The 21,403-nt window shown below is 41.5% G+C and overlaps 1 protein-coding gene across 3 annotated transcripts in view; it reads left to right on the forward strand.

Moving 5' to 3' along the window:
* ADARB2 (adenosine deaminase RNA specific B2 (inactive)) overlaps positions 1–21,403 on the forward strand; it is a 312,048-nt gene that overhangs the window by 110,001 nt on the left and 180,644 nt on the right. Inside the window, exon 1 of one of the 3 annotated variants that reach the window (XM_083822951.1) lies at positions 12,521–12,690. The exons of the other annotated variants lie outside the window; for them this stretch is intronic. Within the exon in view, the coding sequence (XP_083679077.1) occupies positions 12,639–12,690 (52 nt within the window). The 5' untranslated portion in view covers positions 12,521–12,638. Of the gene's footprint in view, positions 1–12,520; positions 12,691–21,403 lie in introns of those variants that run through there. 3 annotated transcript variants of the gene reach the window in all.

Below are 21,403 nucleotides of genomic sequence, written 5' to 3' on the forward strand. Positions count from 1 at the left end.
TAGATCCTTTTACTTCCATACATAATATCCCACGTGGTGATTTCTTTACCAGAAAAGGATTTGTGAGAAAATGGCAAGTCTATTCTGAGTTGTAACTGTAGGCAAAATGTTACTAAGCCTCTTGCCACCACAAATTGAATATAAAAGAAACTGTGCACCAGTTCAGCATAATAAAATGTGTTGTTGGTTTTGGGGTTTCTAAATAACTCTCGTGCGTAGCATGTTATTTCTGGAGTTGTTGACTGCAGTTGCTGCAGCTACAAAGGCCCCACGATCAATTCTGGGCTGCTGACATAAGGAAAACAGCATTTGATGTGGCTCATCAGAGATCCCGGTTGTCTATTGCTCTGTAAACACAGGTATTTCCACTCGACAACGTGTGAAGAGCATTTGCCTGGTTAGATATTCCTGCAGGCTTCAAATGGGCTGGGAATAGCACTGGGATCTCTGAAGAGCTCAGCCAAGAGCTTCCTCTCCCAAAAGGATGGATATCATCAAAGTGGACACAGAGATTTGCAGTGGAGGTGAAAGTGGCCACGTGAACTCTAACAGAGATGTGGTAAGCAAATCACAGCCACATGTAGCCCTCTCTAAACAACTAGTAAAAGACAGACCAAAATGCACCCTGTAGGTTAGTTGTTGGGGCACTCTACTGGAGGTTTAGCACAACGCCTTGATGTAGCCATTCCCAAAGTCAGCCTCCTGAACGTTCATGTACAGCCTGAAGTCACGGCCTGATTTTCAGCAATTCCACTCACCTATACCTCTTGCCACAAATGCGAAGTCTCAGAAAATCAAGCTGCAGGTTTGATGCCTGATTTATTTTTTTTTTTTGCATGAGGCATAATTTAACTTGAGTCCCCTCTTTAGCTTTGCGACTTAGTTGTGTGACTTTGAATACTGAGGCATGGGGAGATTAAGTGACTTTGTCAGTGACTTTCATTACTCGGGTAGGTCTTTCATTACTTTCATTACTGTGGTAGGTCTAGGAATTAGACCTTGATGTTGGGCATTCAGAGGACTACTTTCCTTCCCTAATAACTGAGTCGTAATACACTGCATTCTTATTTGGAAGATTCACATTTGATTTTCAATTCTTTCATCTCCAGAGAAAGGAGTGCTCTGGAGTCGGAGCACTCTGCCTCTGTGAGTATGCAAGCCAGTATTTCTGTCAATTAATGGACTGCAGAGGAATGGAGAATGTCCACTCTGGCATACTCCTTTAAAGAACGAGGTGAAATAGTAGGGAATATTGCAAGCTAATTGTTCCCATCTGAACTATTTTTCCCAATGACTTTTTTTCTTGTGCTTCTATTACAGGTTGAATTCAACTACTCTTTAAGCACACGTCCTATATAAAGGGCATAATGGCTGAGCTGAGAATAAACATAAAAAATGTGAATAATTTTAAAATAAGCAGCCAGCCATCATTAATTCGCTTGGTACTCATTACAGTAATATTAATAATGACTTATGCGTTGGGTATTAATACAGTCTCCCACTGAAAAGCTGGTTTGCTTCTAATTTTATTTCAAGAAAAATAATTGATACTTAAAACTTCACTTATTCTGCCTTGTTCCCAAATCTTTTTAAAGTTAAGGTCAGGAAAATAAATAATCTGTAAGGTGACTAGCAGTGAGGTATGGAGGTGTTTATCCAAATTGGATTGGTGACCTCCCTCCAGTCGCTGCAGAGCAGGTGTCTCCAGTGGTTTCTTTGGGGTGTTTGTTGCAGAAGGGCTGGTGGAACTGGGAGTAGAAGTTGGTGACAGTGAGAAGCAGTCTACATAGGAGGCAGCCCACATAGCTGCTGCCCAGTGCGTGTGTGTTTTATAACCCATTGTGGGAATAAGAGTTTCATTTCCATGGCTGTCAATCTAGTGCATTTCCTGAGCAATATTGCTTTCTAGATGCAAGGGTCAGTTTTACTAAAATTCATGGTGACACTGGTGTGACAAAATAAAAGCAGAATCCATTGCCTTGATTTGTTCTGCGGTGTTATTTTTTTGGTGGTGGTGGTGCTTTATTTGATTTTGATATTTTTTTTGTTGTGGTGGTGGTGTTTTTGTTGTTGTTGTTGTGGGTTTGTGGTTTTTTGTTTGTTTATTTGTTTGTTTGTTTTTCGGGTGCTGCCTTCCATCACAAGAGAGACCAGAAATGTTGACATTGTTTTGCTGTTTGAGCCAATAAGTTGAACGGCAATCTCTCTCCTAGTATGCTCATACCAAACGCAAGCTTTCAGTTACTGGAAAAGACGTGAAGTTTTTCTTTTCTCGTTTTTGGGTTGAACACCAAACTCTTTTGGATATGGTCCATGTTCCACAAATTGGCCTTCATCTGGTATTTTTGTATGGAAATTTATCTGTCTGCTGGTGCTATAGAAATTGAACTTATTCAGAACACTTTTATTCAATGTGAATTCTTTGGAGAACAAACATGTTTAACAATGGGTACTATCATCTGTAGACTGCTGAAGTTCTTAATTGGCCTCCAATTAAGCCTAAGATTATTGCGGATGCTTTAATTGATCTCGCTTTCAGATGCAATAAGCTATTAAAAACCAAACGCAAAACCAGAATTCTGCTTTTGGACGTCATATAAAAACAATGGAGAATTGTTTGGAAGGGAGGCCTGCTTAGCCCTCACTCTTCATCTAGCCTGACTACCCCTCCAGGAAGTCTCTGTGTTTTTATAGAACTGGTTTATATACTCATTAGTGTTTAATAGTCAATATTTTTCAGTGATGGTTTTATTTTATTGTTAATATCAGTAAGTTGCTAACTCCTTAAAATTCAGCCATGAAGCTGGCACAAGTAAAACCTGCTGTTACAAAAAGGCTTGTTGGACTGAAAGAGCGACTATTCTTTTTGGAAGAGGAGAATATGAAATACCTGGGGTATGGTCCTGCTCCTTTTGACCTGAAAGAAGTATTTTCATTTCTGGCCCAGGAAGATGGAGAAGGCTCTGGTCAGTAACCCCTTCCTTTAACCTAGAAAGATGTGGCTGGGCATGTCTGCCAATTTCCTACCGTAGTTATTTGTTTCCTCGTGTTTTCTTACTTTTTTTTTCACATGCACATTCTCCTGACATTGTCCCCTAGTGCATAATCATTCACCGTGTTTGCACTCCAGGGACCCACTGTCAGACATGAGCCAGAAAGAATAAATAACTTTTTTTTCATTTTTATTGGCAAATGGGGGGGTGGGGGTGGGGGGGAGGGAGATGAACCTTTATTTCGCCCCTAAACAACAACAAGAAAAAATCAAAAGGAGTATCTGCCACTGCTCAGATTAAATCCAAACTGTCTGTTAAACCTCTAATTATCAGCTTGCCTTGTGGGTAAAATGGTACCATTCAATTATTGTTTTTTGTTCGCTTGTCAGCTGCAAAAAACATTATCACTGCTTTTCAAACCAGCAAAAGAGCAGAAATTCTGCAAATTGCTTTCTAAACGTAGTTACTTTAAACGTAATACCTCTCTGCAGCATGTCAGCAATTGTATAATGTGATATTGCATGCAAATTGTATTTAATGTAGGTATACCAATTATTTGTTTTACATTATGTAATTTTATTGAAATCATTTTCTTTGTTGCCATGTTACATGTGGTTCGGTTTGACACATCCAACTTAGTATGTTAAAAATAAACACACACACACACACATATATACACTTGCCTGCACACATTTCATCAAGCTACTGTAAATACAAGCAAAAATTGTCAAATGATGGTTAGTTCTCTGCAACCATAGTGAGGGAAGAAATAAAACCATCTTTTCAGGAGTAATTTCAGGACTGATTGTATTTGACAGTCTTCCTATTTATTTATTTACTTACTTACTTAATCTTGGAGGGTACACATGTCTAGCATATCCTTGATCAATTTATTTCCTCTTTGCCTGTGTGTGGCACTGGCAGGAGCTGCCAGTGAGCACTACAGCCCCCACTCTCCAAGCCACTGCAGGTAGCATCACGGCTCTGCTCTACAGCTGGAGGGACTGAAGCTCCACTACTCCCGTGATAAAATACATGACATATTTACATCAGGCCTGGCTGGCGGATTTTGGATGTTACACTTCCTTAGCTTTCCATTTTTCTGTTTACATCATGTGAAATCTATTTTCAAAGCAGAGGGAGCTCAGCAAAGAGATTTCCTACGGAGACTGTTAAAACCCTTCTTCCCCTCTCTGACTTCTCCCTCTGCACAGCACTGTAAGTGATCTCTGCCATAAGCAGGGATCTGTAACGCCATCACTGGTGGCAAATAAATATACTTTTTGCTGAGCTCCTAATTTGCAAGCAATACATCTTAGCGAGGCAGGCTGAGAGGTGGCTCTGCTTCAGCCTTATTGCATCATATATTGCTTCTGCCACTCTGTAGGACTCTGCAGGGAAGGATTCCTAGGGATTGCTTTCTTTAGCCAAAATGGTGATTTTCAAAATATTGCAGTATTTGTTAAGGCACCAAAAGGTAGGAACCTGCTTTTCATAAGGTTCAGCGTCCTCCCACTTCCAGGGGGAAACCTGTGGGGATTTATTTCAAAAGTAAAGCTACATGTAACGTACACTGTTTGAACCACATCTTACTCCCCTTTCCCAATGTTAGAATAAACAAAATATTTATTTGTTTTGGGATGAAGCCATAATTCTCGTGTAATTCTGCTTTAAAAGGCTACCAGGAAAATTTATCAGTTTAGGAATGTTATCTATTATTCATCTTTTGCTTTCTAACACTTTGCTGAGAAAAAGCTCAATGCTTGACTTGCCAATTAGGAAATCTACTTGCTGTAGGCAAGTGGTGAGGATAATATTACGATGATGGTTTAACCCCTGATGTTTTGTTTTGTTGTTGTTTGGTTGTGTTTTTGTTTTTGTGGACAAAGCACAACAAAGCAGAAGTATATGTGGACTGAGTTTCCCCAAAGTTCCCATCTCTGACCATTGCCTGTCCTTACCCAAAGACAAATGATGCTTTGACTTCTATTGACTGAGAAGAGACCACTAGGGGTCACAGGCAAGGAGATTCAGTGAGGCCAGGCAGCCAGGAGGGCCAGGTTACACCTCATTAGTAGGCATGCAGGTAGGAGAGCTTTAGATTTGTTTCAGGCCCCTTACAAAAGTTCCTTGACAGCTTGAGTTATGCTGACAGCCTCCCCTCAAAGGGAAAGAGAGTGTCAGGCAAGAGAGATGAAACATGTTTCACTGTCACCCTCCACACAGCGTAAATGGATGGCCCAGCACCTTGCCATCAGCGACATTCCCATCTGGGGAAAAAATGGAAGAGTTGAGTTTGATGTTATAAATCACCATAATTTGTTACAATTTTCAAAGACAAATATGACAGGGTGGAATTACTTTGCGGTGCTGAGACAGTCATTTGCAGAAGCCATAAAGTGCCAGTATAAATCTAAGGATGAGATATATTTAATCTGAAGAAACAGAGCAGAATATAACCTCAGTATATTGTGTTTACCAAGAACTTAGCTGCAGTGATGCTATGGTATTGCTGGTTGTTCATTTCATTTTACACTTTGAAATCAAACTGACTCTTTTATAAAAAATTCTAATGAGGTAACAAGATTCTTCTGTACATTTTGTATTTCACCACTGAAAGGTGGTTTGAATTGAATATTTATTATTCTCAGTTTTGACAAAAGAAATATTTTGGGGGTTTATATGTGAGATTCCAGGGAGAGCTGGCACACCGTTACACATTCAGGGCTGTCTTTTTACAGCCATTCCCGTTTAGCAGCTGTTAAAATAACAAACCCGCTGACATACTATTCCTTTTGGAATTGTGCAGGTCACAAGCATTACTCCCAAAAGCTGTATCTTGAAACATTTATTTTTCTTTTTTTTCTCTTTCATTGACAATAGCAGAGTCCAAAAAGACACGTTGGAAAAATCAGTAGCGAATTGTAGGTGTTACCCTGTGACATTTCTGTGGTCACGGTATAGATCATCGATTTTGTCTGCTCTATAACAGATGCCATTTGAGGTACCTCTTTCTGGCACACAGAAAGGAGTGTGAGTGTTCAAAGTGTAGCTGAAGCCAAAATTGCTAATCATTGCCTGTGTGCTCGTGGGTAGGCTGCTTAGTGTGTCTGCACCTTCATTTACCCACACATAAAATGAGCACATACTAGCCATCCTTACCCTTCCTGTGAAACGATTTGAGTGGCCTAGAAGTAAAAAGATTTCCAAAGAAAAGTGCAAAGTCCTTTTTAATAGTTTTCGATTTAATAGCAATCTTTTTATTTCCCAGGTGAAAGAATGATGGCACATTACACACCAGTTTTTTTAAAGGCTAGAAAAATAGAGAAAAAATTCTAGTGCTGATTTGGCACTTAGATAAGCCTTTCTCATGCCCTGGCTTTTTACTTCCATAAATTCCAACGTTGTTATGTCAGTGAGTAGATGATGATATGCTCACCCATTCCACACTTGGGTGTTATCAGGAGAGCGATGAAACACATTTCTGTTTTGCAGTCGCTACTGAATAAATCAAACCCCAGTAATGCAGTGTGATGGTATGAAAATCTTGCAGCCTGCGAAGTCAGTCGCTCATATGTGATGGAACTGGATCACCCTCCTTAAAACACTCTCTTAGCCAGAGCTCTCAGTATGTCAGCTCACTACTCTGGAAGAAACTGGCAGGCGCTTTGAGCTTATAGAAATGACAGCAACTTCAGCAAATGTTAAGAAAGGTTTTGCTGCTGCCTTTCCCTCTTCCTACTGTCCTACAGATGGAGTTCGGCTTGTTTCAGCCCTTCAAGATGCCATTCATGAAGTCTAACAACTGCATGCGGGCAGCCCACAGTAATTGCCTTTACAATTTGTGCCTTTGTTGCTTTCTGATTTCCTGAGCTCTGCACTTGTCAGTGTATCCAATACATAATGATAATAATGAGGCATTTGTTTTCATGCTTGTGTTATCATTGTGTTTTCATTTTGTTTCTTAAAAGAGGAGCTACTGTGAGTGGCTACTACCCATGAAAAGTGAGGTATGTTTCTAAAAGACTTGTCTTTCAGGCAAGTGCCAACTGGCACGTCTTTGCCGATGCTAGGGGACCTGCAGTGGTTTTGTAATCCTGCTTTAGATGGAATGAAAATCATGTGAGCAGAGGGGGAGAGTCTCCTTTTCCGTGCTTAAATGATGTAGGAATAGTGTCTGGAAGCTTTTTGGGTCTGACCTCACAGGTGGCTTCTGGCTACTGCAGAGAATGTTCTCGCAGGTTTCCCACACCTCTCCTAAAGATGTGCTGCCTCTATTTGGGGGCGGGGGGGGGGGGGGGGGGGGGGGGGGCGGAATTTAAAAACCACTGCAGAAAAATAAACCAATTTACTGCTTTAAAAGTGTAGCACTGGAAGGAAAGTTAAGGCGGCACTCACACACTTTATACACAGTGTGAGCGTGGAAGCACCTGCTAAACTAACCGCTGGGAGCGGGGTGGGCAGGGTTGCACCTTGCTCCCTGCAGCCCTGCTGGGACTGCCTGAGCATTCGGAGCTGCTCTGCTCTGAGAGCAGCGGGAGTGGGACGGGAGCAGTGAAGGGTCTGCACGTCTGCAGAAAAGGTTGGCAGCTCCTGCGCAGCTGGAATTTGCACAGTGGGCATCTCCTTTCAGCTGCAAGCTGGGTCTGAGCAGAGGGGATGGCACGGCTGGAGCCTGACTGGGCCTGGGCCTGTGGAGCTGGAGGTGTGGGACGGATGCTGAGGGAAAACACGAAGTTTTGTGCCTTTGTGCTTTGAAATGTCCTCACTTTCTCGCCTCCAAGCTGACCTTCATGTCGTAGGGAAGCATTCTGAGAGCGCGTGTCCATCCATTTTGCTGTGAGTGCTCCCGGAGGGAAGCGGCGGTGGGAGGAGATGTCCTCACCTGGCTGGGCCCCCTGCGGCGCGGCGCGGCCGCTAATGGAAAGCAGTAAGGGCAGCAGGGCCTTTCTCCAGCACAAAACACAGCTTTCCCTAAGTGCCCCCAGCCCGCACACCGCTGTGCCAGCCTCTCCCCTGCCATTCCCACCTCTCTGCCCCCGCGGGGCTCAGCCAACCTCTAAATCCGAGGCCGTGCGGGTTTTGTTCCTGCTCCTGACGCCTTCAGCATTTCAGCAGCAGCGACGTCCTCACGGTGGTATCGCTTCGTGCAGGCTGTTGCCAGACCTCGTAAAGCTGCTGCCAGCGTGGGGATGGTTTGCGGGCAATGTCAACAAGAGGAAGAGGGAGCTGTAGGAGAGAGCGGGAGAAGTCTGTGAGATGCTGCAGGCGCTCTCCAGAGCAGACGGAGTGAGAAAGAGTTGTGAAGTGCTGCTGGCTGGTGTCTGATGCTTCACGAGCCTGGGCCCGGCCTGCTGGCAGGGGGATCAAATCAGCTATTCAGCCGCTGCTTAGGAACCTCCTCCACCTTTATATACGCAGCTTTCTTCTCCTATATTTGTACTTGCCTTTATCATTTTATATTTTACTTCTGTTGCAGATTCTCACTGCAGAGAGCTCTAAGATACCCCAGGTTTAGCTAAGCCAAAGGCAGCGCACAATGTTATTTCTTAGACATTATTAATCTTACAACATTTGCTTTAGTTTTGGAATGGACATGATTTCCAACATTAAGCAAAAGTCTAGAAGTGCAGCTGTTGGTTTTTTTTTTCTCTTCTTTTGTGACAGAGTATGAACATGGATAAGTGCCTAACCACTCTGTCTGTGTTCAGATCTCCTGTGGTAAGACATTGTCACTATGTCTTCATTGTCATGGTCTGGCAGCTCTCAACAGTAGACAGTCTGAATTATTTTTTCATCCCCTTGACCTTAAAAACAAGAGTAGTCATGATTTCTCAGTTTGGCACACAGCTGACAATGTGAATGTAGCCCAGAGAGGACCTGAAGCTGTTCAAGTTCACAGCGACCTGATACAGACCCCCAGTGCCTGGGATCAGAGCAGTAAGAGTTATCCACCACCCTTCGATTTATGCAGAGACTGGTTGAAACGTGTGTCAGCACAATAGAAGACGAGACAATAAGCAACCAGAGGGCACCTGAGAAGCACTGTGTGCATGCAGACTTCTTGTGGGTATCCTACTAGATGCACAAGATACATCCCAGCTGTCTCAGTTCCTGCTCCCTTAGGATAGGCATGCATCACGCCTGTTACAGGGGGCTGGGGGGTGAGAACATTGGTGCGTCTTCTCTACTTAGTGCACTGGGAATCAGATTCACAAAGCAATCAAAGGTTTACCCTTTGGGGTAAAGAAGAGAGATTTTAAGGGAATTGATTACAGCCCCTTTACTTAGAACAACTCACCCCAGTGAAAATTAGTGCAAGTGACAGATATGTCAGCAAACACAGATGAAAAAGTTGTCTTGTGCTTATATACTCACTGCACCTCTTCTTTCTCATCACCTGCTGCACAGCTGAGCATTGTCCTCTTTCTCCTTACACCCTTCTGTCAACAGTATTGTTGGACAGAAAATGAATTCTCTGTAAGCCAGTTCTGGGCCAATTCTAGCCTTTGTGGAACACGGTAAATAGAGCAGAGTGGAGATCCCAGCCTTCCAGCTGACTTTTCTTGGTTCAGAGACAAAACTTGGAGAGCCTGTCATCTGGGAGAGCACTCTCATCAGTAGAAAGCCACTGTGCTCCAGGATAGGGACAGCTGCCCAGTCTTCGAAAGGGAGAGGAGGAGGAGAAGCATTATGCCATGGTTCTCAGACCTGGTGGTGGACAACCCATTGCTCTCCTGGGCACACAGATTTCCATCGGTCCCAGCTGGGCAAAAGGCAAAAGGTGAAAGGGTGTACTGCTAAGCTTTCCTATGCTCCAGGGTTAAACTCAATTTCACAGTAATTTAATTTAATGCTAATTCAGTACCTAGCAATTGTACAGCGACTCTAAATGTGCCCTCAAATCAGTCTGATAATAAAGAGCATATACTGCTCTAAAAATTACTGGAAATGTGAACTTCATTAGTGTTCATTTTCTTTGGGGAATCCTCTGTTTCTCTCTGTCCGTAGTCTGGCCACAGGAGTTCTGTAAAAGAACAGTTTATTAGAGCAGAATAACTGTGTCTGAACTACAAGAAGTGTATTTTGAGACTGAGAAATCTGATTACAGAAACACAGTCATTCAGAATTTCAGAGGACTGTTCTAGTGTACCCTTGTCTTTTCACTTGGTCTTATTGGCACATGTATTGTAAAAAATGCATACCATACAAGTGAATAAACTCTTGCAGGTTACTGGATCTGTTTCTCCTCCAATATGTAGGTTTATTGCTTGCTGTTTAGTCTTGTACTTTTAGTGTCCCCAAAGGAAAGTCAGACTTCAAACCTTCCCCAGGCAGATCCTCCTGCAATGCAGCAGATCTTCCAATTAGCAAAATACTCCGTATACACAGCTAATAAAGCATGGATTTACTCCTTCACTTTCACTGCTACTTCTCTGGACGCTCTGTGTAATAAGATATTGCATCTCAGAATAATTCATAGACTCTTTGCCTGAACACTGGATCTTTCAATAATCAATCTAAATTACAAAATACCTTAAGCAGCAGCATTGTTTGCCTGGCACTATTTAAAAATCATGGAAGCAGAGGTATGAAGGATGAGGGAGTAGATCCATTCTCTACTCAATATAGTACCATCCTTGAGAAGAGGACATTGCAAAGACATTGATATATAAATGGATGACAAAAAATTGGACTTTTATATATCTGGGAGGTGAGGCTGAGGTATTTATCATGAACAGTGGCACAGCTGTATAACAAAAAAGCAGTGTATACTCTAGAGGAACACGTCTGTATTTCTAAAGTTAATTTAGTGTCCTCAAACATGCCAGACTGAATGTAATCTGTGCATCCATAGAACCAGGGTTTGGGCAACTGCCAAGAAAACTACATGTATTGATATGAAGAAATGTTCTGGACAAAATAATAAATGTTACCCTTCTCTAATTTTTCTGTCTTTATGGTGTCTGGAACCTTTCTGGGGCACATGAGTCACTGTAGAAACAGAATAAAAGTAGGGCTTCGTTGGAGAGTCAGTCTCAAGCCCAGTGAAATGGGGTTGTTTCTCCCCAGCACAGGTGGTGGCAAATGCAAAGAAATGCAGCCTCAGCATGGTGAAGTGTGGTCTCAGCACACTGCCGACCACATTGTTTCTAAGAGGTGTCACAGCAAAGTGTGATCACCAATTTTTCATCCATTTCCTTCTGGTTTCTGTTTTACCGGAAATCTTGTTTGCATTAAGGTGTAAACACACCTTAAATATAAAAACACAAATGTATTGTTACTGTAACTGAGTATTAATAGTCTAACAAAAGAATCGCTATTGGTCCAAATCTCATTATTACAGAAAGCAGAAGAATGCATCTCTGGAGAATAAGTTTCAATAATAATAATGTCAAAATTGTTATACACTCACTTCATCATTTCTACCCCTTTTGCAAGCATTATGCTTACCCTTCCCCAGATCCTCCAGATCACTCTGGTGGTAGAGTTGGTGCTACAGTAGATTGTCAGTCAGCATCTGGACTCCGTCAATGGAAGGAGTATGATGTTCATGTTGATGGTTTGGTCTTCCTGAATCCAGGATCCACTCCGCGTCATTTTTACACGGTTGATATCATGCTTTTACATCTTACGCTTCCTTCATTTGTCTGCAGCTTCAAATTACATCCAAATTTCTATATATGTTGTCTTTTGCATAGATTAGACACAACTTCTTTGTTTTCTTTGCTACCCTTAAAAGCAGCTTTGTTCAGCTCCCAGTCAGCATTTCTTTCAGTGCCCATAGATGAATTGTTTGTAGCCTAGGGGCTCCCAGTGTCTGCCCGTGCCCTGTCTCTTATCACCCCATGCCTGCAATCCTACATGCCCTGTTCTGTGTCTCCACCACTGAAGACCTCTGCTTGTACCTCGTACTGAGTCTGTACTTCAGCAGAGTACATCATTGTATTAGTCATAAAAATCCCATTCTACACAGGAAGATTGCTTATTTCTCTTAGCTATGTAGAGCTATTGCTGTACAATGCAAAGATTAAAAAAAGTCAAACAATTTAGCCATAGCCACCTGGTCAATTAGAAAAAAAATTGCTGTCACAGCTAAACCAGGGAAAACAAAGCTGCAGTCAGGTCATGAGAAGTGCAGCCAGAACAAAACCAGCAAGTGTCAGTCCTGAGGCCTTGCAAACTCAGTACAGAGCCTATGGCCTGTTGCTAGTAATAGAAATACCTGTTACAGGGCTTGGAGCAGTGTTACAGACATTGGTGGTGATGTTAAGGGGATGTTTGGGGTAGATCAGCCTTTGCATTCCTCCTACAAATGGATGCTTCCAGTCATTGTGGGAAGCATATAAACTCCAAAAACTGTCTTAACCTTTATATTTGAGAGAAAGTACGGTGCATGTGGATTATTCCTGGTGTAGAAGTAGGATCTAGCCTGATCCACCTTGCTACCTACCTTCCTCTCAAAGTAATTATCTTAGTCCTGAGAAATGAGGTGTTCCTAAGAATTTACAAATGATGGGATTTATTTCATCTAATATTAGAAATCTCTGCATCTGCGTTTCAGCTAGTCACCATAGTCTCTCTTTCTAGGCTGCAGAAGAAACACTTCCTTTGCTGCACATTTGATCTCTAGATTCTTTGGAAATGACAAAAGCAAATAGGAGAACTTCATTCTCTGTACTGCTTACAAGGGAAGGTAACTATCTCAGATGAAGACTGCAGAGGTCTAATTTGGGGTGAGATAAATCATTTGCAAAGTATTCACTTTAAATATATTCCACGATTCCTTGGGATGCTGCTATCAAATGCATGCTTGGGAACTTGACATTGTTTTCAGCTTTCTAGTGAGGAATTAAAAAAACAAAGACACATCTATGCAATTAGAAGATGGCAAAAGAAAATTTCAGTAGTCACAGGTCTCCATTATTGTCCTGGTAAGTCAAAGAAAACTTATTGTGTATATTTTTGCTTCTTCCTTGTGTCAGAGGCATAGATGTATTACCAATGGTTTGTATGGATTAAAATTACAGTATCTACCTAAGCAAAAAAAAAAAAAATGTTTCTCAAATGGAATAATGGAGTAGGATAAATAATTGCACGATACTTCTGAGTTCTGGAGGACTAAGCCTACTCTAGTAAAAGATTTATGGAGACAAAATGATTTAGCCCAGTCATATACAATAAAATGATTTAGCACAGTTATATGCAAAGAGTCAACATCCCAAGAACAATAATCAAAGCAAAGGATAGCTGAAATCTTAGAGGGTTCACAGATGCAACTCAGCAAGCCCAGCAGCTGGCTTAATACAGATGCTGTATATCAGTAAAAGAAGGCCAGTAGGACAATGTGTCCTGGCAGTGACAGCTCTTTGTGAGAAACTTACGGCAACGTCTCACTTGCCATAGATTTATAAAGCTCAGGCCAGAAAAGATCATCTAGTCTGATATCCTATATATCTCAGGACATTAAATTTCTTCCAGTTAGCTCTGAGTTGAGACCAATAACTTAGGTCAGCCAAATGCATTTAAGTCTTCAGAATGTTAAATGATTGTGTGCCAACAAAAGATATTTGGTAGCTTGCTGATACTTAGTAATATTTAATAATGAATTGTGAATTAACCAGCACTGTAGATGACTGTAACTGCTTTTGCAGATCTATGAGTCTTGCTTTTATGGTCTTGACAGAAGTTTATCTATATAGCTGTATTTCAAGGTTTAAATAGCACAGTTTCACCATACGCAGATACCTATCTCCATCTCAGGCAATGCATCTCCCCAGACTCCATCAAAATCAGAAAGTCTGCGCTGGGATCCTTGGGATAGATTTGCCTGGGATGTCTGCTCCTGCACAGAAAACCTGCATAGAACACACAACTTTCAGGGCAGCTTGTTTTCATGCTTCTTTTTCATCTTTGTCTTCTTGTGACAATGTCATTTGTGCCCTTCTGTCCTCCCAAAGCAGGAAAAAGAAGCAGGCTATGCTGATTTGTGACTATCTCCCTGTATTCTTGCAGCATTTCACATTTTGATCCAGTCAGGAATGAAATGCTGATTTTACAGCCTTTGAGTCATTTATTCTTCCAGGTAGCCTCAGTCCACAAACAACTATTGGATTTTATCAGATTAGTCAAATTTTTATCCAAACTCCAGCTATTAACAAGGGTATCAGGAATCTCCTACAATCTTCTTTAGATGAAAAAGGCATGGCACAACGTTTTTGGTGTAACAATATAAACTTCTTACCATGTCATAGTGATCTTTAACGATTGTACGCAAGTATAGGATTAGGTGGTGCAAGAACTGATTTTAGTGGGGTGCTGAATGCAGAAGCTATTTGCAAGGAAGAAAGCAGTGGAGTGTGGTTTTCAATAATGTAGAGGAAAGGTAGTGGAAGGAAAACTTCTGTCCTTACATTCAGTGCCCATGCAGTTGGAACAGCACGCAAGGACTGCATGCACCAGAGCTGGCTGGAAGAATAAGTATCATTTACCTAGGCTCATCAACACAACTTTTACTTTTGTGGATGATGATGATGATGATAATGATTAGGTGGTTGCTATCCACCTCATTTGTAGATCTGACTTATGCCCAACTTTCACTAGTTTGATGAAACAGCTAAATAAGAGTCCATATTCCCTATATGCCATACAGATAATGAAGTGCCTCTGGAGGCCTCCAGAAGATCCTGCCTGCCTAATTGAAGTACCTAAACACAGACAGACAGTCTGTACTTAGATTCCTTAGATCCTGCAGAAGGTGATCACAATAATCTGACTCTCTTCATTGATTATATTACGAACTCACCTTATGTAGGCCGCTTCATTAAGTGCTAAATGTAATGAAGCCTGGATGTTTAAGTTAGGTGGATAGGCTCCTATAATCACTACCTTCTTACCTTACACTAATTACCTTGTATCATCTAATTGCTGATAAGAGCGTACTTATAATGAGCCAGCACCGTGTCCACTGGTGCTTGGAAGGCAACTGTGAGGAATGTTTGTTTTGTTGCTGTTGTTTGTTTGTTTGTTTCTGTTGTGTGTATCTTTTTTCCCCATGAAAATGGACCCATTGCAGCAGAGAGCTGCTGGGCTTCATAGCTTCGTATCTTTCTATTCTGAAGCACGTAGTTATCTTGGGAGTGTAGCGCTTCTCTGAAATAAAAGAGAGCAATGACTCCTTTTAAATTTGACTCAGTAGTGTTCACATAACCCAGTAAGGAAATGCTAATTAGTAGGTAAATTAGAAGCCTCTATCTGCATTTGTCCTTGGAGAGATGGTAGATATAATTTTATAGCAATGTTGTTAGCCTCTTCTCATTCAGTGGGCTGGATTAAAAATCAGTGCGAATAACCCAATGGGTGTATCATATAACACAATATCTGTTATGAGTAAAACTCTGCTTAACAGCCAACCAGTGCAGACAATGATGCTTTACCCTCTTTAATATAACCACTTAGCTACCTTGTGCTGCAGAGTAACAGAGGATGAGTAGACACTGGAGACCATTCAGTAGTTTCTCATTTCCTCACAGCTTCCTGACAGCTAAACAATATAATCTACTTTGCAGTATATTGCCATAGTGTGAGAAACATATCTCAGTGTATTGCAATAAAAAAAAAAAAACCTGTATGTTCTACATCTCCATTGCACATACCTGTCAAGTTTCAGATGGCCATTTAGATGATGCTATTGCAGTGGAAGCATTAATAGAAGCCACTTACACCTTTGTTTTTCAATCCAGCACTGCATCTCAGAGCATTCAGAGGCTGGAGATAGTATCTTTGGACTTTGTATGCAGACTTTTTACTATAATACTATGAGGGTGGTTTAGGCTGGCATGTTTTCCTTCACACTTGGAGTTGTCTTGGTGCCTACCCCAGTCAGTCACGACAGCTTAGTTTATTCACAACTTTGAACAGTGTTTACTTGATCATATGCAAGCAGCTGGGCATAACTACAATAATAACTATCTTCTAAAAGGTGACCTAGTTTTAGGGAACGCAAATAAGAAAAGTACTTCCAAGCCACATCACTGTCACAGCTTTATGGCATGCTCTGCCTTGTCACTGTGCTAAAGAGGCTTCTCCGTTTCTGGCAAATGAGAAACTGTTCTGGGAATCTGAATCCCATTGATCTGGTGACAAAGCAATGATTTTTAGGTCCACTAAGTAAGCTGCAGAAAGTTTAACAGGATTTGGAGAGGACCGTAAAAGTAAAGGAAAAGCAAGTGATTGCAATGGCAGGCTGAGTTGGAGATGATGGCAGGAAAGGGATAGGCAGAACATCAAAAAAATGATTTTGTTTTGAAATGCAGAGGTGGTCTGACTAAAGCACACGGAAAAGGTTCACTTAAAGGGAAGTTACAGTCCTGATGAGGATGCGGATGTTCATCAAGGACCTTCTAAGTGACCTTAGGCAAATCAGTGTCTCTCAGTTCCTCATTTGACAAATGAGTATAATAATATTTCTCTGCAGTACAGGAAAGTTTGTGAGGAAGATACACTAAACATACAAGGGGCTTGGTGCTTTACTATATAAGTACCTAAGATACAGTGAAGAAATCTCCCAGAAGGCATTGATCCCACTGTTTTTTAAGGTCAAAATCTCTTAAGAATTAATAATCTAATGTTATGTTCACTGTTGTAGATGGTGTGACATTGCAAGATGCTAATGCAATATCAAGCCTAAACCTCCAGCGCGTGATAACTAAATGCTTGCCTGAAGCAAGATCAGTTGGAAACGAATTGTTTCTATACATTTTATAATGTTTGTAAGTGTGTTTTTAGTAAGGAATAGGGCTTCCTCCGTGGAAGAAATTAGAAGTATGTTGGGTTTTGTTTTGGTTTTGTCTATCCGTGTCAATTCCTTATAACTGGTTAGAAGAGGTAGTTTAAAACATTGTGGTTTGTTTTTGTTTTTGTTTTTTGTTTTAAATAAAGTTTTAGAATTACATTTGCAAAGCATCCAACTCATCTGCCAAATGTCTTGCACTCCTGAGTCACTTAGGCACTCATAACAATGTAATTCTTTGGCTACTTTTCATTTTAATTCTAGTCCACCCAATCTCATAATACAAAAACAAGGTATGTTTCATGAGACAAAAGCTTTTAAAAATATAAGAAGTGCTTCCTTTTAGCTGGGACAATTTGGTCTGTAAGGCTCATTGTCATGGTATCTTGAGGCCAAGAACATACCAGGATTTTAAAAGCATTTGCTATTAATACACACAAAATACATATTTGGCAATATTAGGATTTAAAAAGATTTTAGAAGTAATACAAATCTCCATGCTTCAAGGCATAAGCCAATCTCTAATTAATCAAGGTTAGAAGGAAATCTTTTGGAAAAACTGCTCTATTGTAGGATTTCTACAGCTTGTTTTTAGCTTGTTACTCTCAAGTACTCAATGTCGAAACATGTGCAGACTAGAAAGATGAGTGATCAGATTCCATGTGGGATTTGCTGTTTCTTTTCCTCATTATGTATTTATCACACAGACATTTATAAGTCCCTCACACAGTACCTCTGTGCTGTTGCACTTTTGCTGGTGTCACGGTCCATTCAAACTCTGATCGACCAGGATATTCTCTGCTCTCTCAGGAACACAGCAGTATTCCTTCTTAACTACACGACCCAGCTGTCTTCATTACATGTCTGATCAAAAAATATCAAAAAAAATAAAGTAGACAAATGAAAAGCACTCACTAAACAAGGCGTTTTTTTTTTTTTTCCAAGAAAGCCTTGATTTCAAATATTAATAAATATTTATATTGAATTCATTATTTCCATTGACTTCGGAAGAAAGGAGGATTTGCAATTACTGTGCACTGTGCTTCCGGCAACCCATGCAAATGACTTCCTTGTTTCTAAAATCCTACAGTTAAGTTATCCTGCACAAGAAATAATGTCCCACCCACTGATATGTGTAATGAGAGTCCTCCGTGCTGCCAGCTGAGCTGGTTGAAAGGACTGTCCTGTCACTCCCAGGTCCCAAATCACAGGTCAAGAACAGACAACCATATGCATTTCAAAACAGCCCCTTCTTGCCTCCTTGCACTGCCGTTGCACACCACAGTCTAGCAGCCAGCACTCCAAGTATTTTAACTAAATGATTTCCCGTTTAGCACCTTCTCAATTCCAGAGAATGCTTTTTCAGGAAAAAGAAGTTATACAACATTAATCTGATGATGAGAGCTTCAACCAGAGTACTGGAGATGTGTATTTAGCTGCTTGCTTTGCCTGATTTAGATCAGGGACATGACCCTGGTTCCCCCACATTTTAGATGAGTGACCAAATCACTGAGCTATCAAGACAATCACTTTTGCTCTCTGTCCCTATTAATATCTCATTAGTGAATCAAACTGAGCAGCTGAACCAGGGTCTCCCACTCCCCTGCGTGTGCCAGGCTGCCTGATACTCGCAGCAGGGATTTCTGGCTTCTCTGAAACACCTCCAGGGGATCTTGGCTTCATCCCACTGGCAAAGAGTAGGATTTCTGAAATCTCAGGGAGTACGATGGGTTTAAGGAAACTCCTTCTCACTCAGATTCAACCTCAAGTATTTCATAGGCTTGCATTCATGTAGCAAGGTCTGCGGAAACCTATATTTCTCTCATCTTGTAAGCTATTTTTTTGCAGATTTGGAAAAAATGCTACCTCTTCGATTTAAATTAATGGATGGGGATGCAAAGAGATGGGAGCTATAGGGTCTGTAACCACTACTGAGTCAAACCAGTAGCATGCCAGTCCAATATGAGAATGGTCACCCAAGCTCACACAGCCACAGAGAATATTTGCAAATTCGAATTCACAAATTTGACTACACACATAAAAGACTTAACATCCACCAAAACTGCAACCTACTTTGGCCTCCCATTTGGGGCCAGAAAAGAATGGCATGAGGTGAATGTCAAGGATGCAGTCAGAAATGTGCCAAGTTACAGGGTTTCAGGGAAGTATGCATGCGTGTGTGTTGAGATGGCCTCTCTTCAAAGAGAGAAGAGGATGAAGGAATAGAGGAGCATTTTTTTAACCCCTCTCTGCATTAAGGATACATATTAACTTTGTGGAATTGCTGAAGCAAGTTGCAAATGATGTATGAAATGGAAAATCCTTGCCCACTGCACAAAGTATATGACAGCACTCTGCATTCACCACTATACTGTGCTATTTGCTGTGCTAATCAATTCAGACAGAGCTACAAAACCCCACCAAGCTCAGAAGTTTTGGATAAAAGAAACTAAAAAGGCAGAACACAAGTATTCTATTTTGTGGGATGATTTAGTGGTTTAAGCATCTAATCTGAAACACCTAGGCTCCATGAAACTACAGGTTTAAATCCCAGCTGGGTTCATTTCATCCTTTTATCTCTCAGAACGAGATAAATTGAGTACTCTGCAGTTTTACTCTGAAGGGTTCCCACAGATGAAATCCTTAAAAAAAAAAAAAAAAAAAGCAAAATCAAATTCTTAATATTTTGGAAATTTTGGATTCCCTAATTTAAAAACAACAATAACAACAACAAAAACACTGTTCCTCTTGATGGCAAAAAGTACATTTTTTTAATCTACAGAATTCAATATAATATCAGGGGATTTTTTACCCATACTGATTGTGGCATGTACCTCTCTGGCAATTAACGTGGTAGAGACACCCCAGGTGGCATATCACTGTATTTCTTGAGCCCTCAGTGGGGATCAAAGACTGACAACGAATTCCACAGCACTGAACAGCCTGGGTATTTCCACTGAACCCTGCTGGGCTCTTCAAGAAATCAGGAGCGCTACTGAGTGAGTATGTGCACCAGAACCTGGTACTAAAATACTGAGAAAATTATCCCACCAAAGGTGAAAAAATAAAGAAGTTTACATAAAAACATTTGCCACAACTTTTTAAGTTTGATAAAAATGATTTTATCAAACACTGACATTCTGGAAGATCAACCAACCATCTCCAAGCACACCATCCCAGGAAAACTAAGACACAGTAAGATTCAACACTGGAGAAAACCATGTAACTCAGTGCCCTCCTCTGTTAAGTGTCAGTCAGATGAGTCAGTCAATGACATTTTACATATAAGTTGTCATAACCACATCCTGTACCTGCTCCCTTCCTTTGCTCTCACCTTGCCTTCCCCTCTACACTTCCTTCTTGTTAAAAATCCTTTCTTTTCATGGCAGCCTCATGGTCGCATTTCCTGCCTATTTCATGGGCAGAGATTGTACTGGAGAGGTAAACGTGCGCTTGTAAGTTCCTATCTCCCTTTGGAATCACAGCGAAATGCAGGCTGGAAGGGACCTCCAGAGCCTAGCCCCAGCTGGAAGCAGGGCTGCCTTCACAGGGGGACCTGGCTGCTCAGGGACACATCCTGATGAGGACAAAAACCTCTGAGGATGGAGATCCACAAGCTGTCAGCAAGTTGAGGCTCTTGTGCTTTGTCATTCTCGTTACAAGCATTTCCTCCTTACAGCTTGCCTGAATTTCCCCTGATACATTTTTTGTTCCTATTATATTTCCTATTACAATTTACCCTATTGACAGAATAGAAAATGTGTCTGTTTTTATGAACGTGTTCACCTGGCAGTTTTTCTCTCTGATAAGAGAGGTGACTTTTAGAGTTGTCGCCCATCTCTGCAGCGAGGGAACTCTCCTGAACAAGGTATGTGTACACCAGGGTTCGGTCTGGCAGTACTGTGCTCCCCAGGATGCAAGGAAAGCATGTCAGTGCAGTGCAAGTCAAATGCAGAGCACAGTTACTCTTGGTTCTGTGTTTATTACATAGATATTTCCCTTTCCCTCATTTTCCACCCAACACAAGCAACTGGGTTTTGTTTGTGTGAATTAAACAAAATGTCATTCCCTAACTGAAAACAATTTCGTCCTCTATTCGAGCTGACGGCAATTCTTTGAAAATGGCAATAGTCACTCTGTCATTTCATGTTAAGCCTAGGTCAGAGCCAAGTGTGAAATCTTAGCTCATTTCCCACTCAAATTACTACTCACTCACCAAATGACTCAGTGCTCCATTGCAGGGCTCTGCAAAAGGGGGCTGGGCACCCCCAGGTGGGAGGAAGCCATACCACCCCATTTTCTCAGCGCTGCTTGAAGCCCAGGTGAGTTACTGCTAGCTTCCCAGAAGCAGGTCAAGAAGAGAGCACAGCAGACCCCAAGAGAGCTCTTCACTTCTTGGTTTTACTCCAGCCAGGGTTGACGTTGCTGTTAGCTGGGACCAGATCCTGCCGTCAGGGCTCAGGGCACAAACTCAGTGAGGCCACCATGTCATTAGCTACCTCCAGGCCCAGCCCCACATCTGACCAGCTCTGGGCCTGACCCACCTTAAAGGTCTCTGCCCCGTTTCACCATTTTTGCTGTTACAGCTTGACTCCTTTTCTAAATGACTACCAAGGCA

Source organism: Anser anser (assembly GCF_964211835.1).
Source record: "Anser anser genome assembly, chromosome: 2".
In the NCBI taxonomy this organism is placed as follows: Eukaryota; Metazoa; Chordata; class Aves; order Anseriformes; family Anatidae; genus Anser; species Anser anser.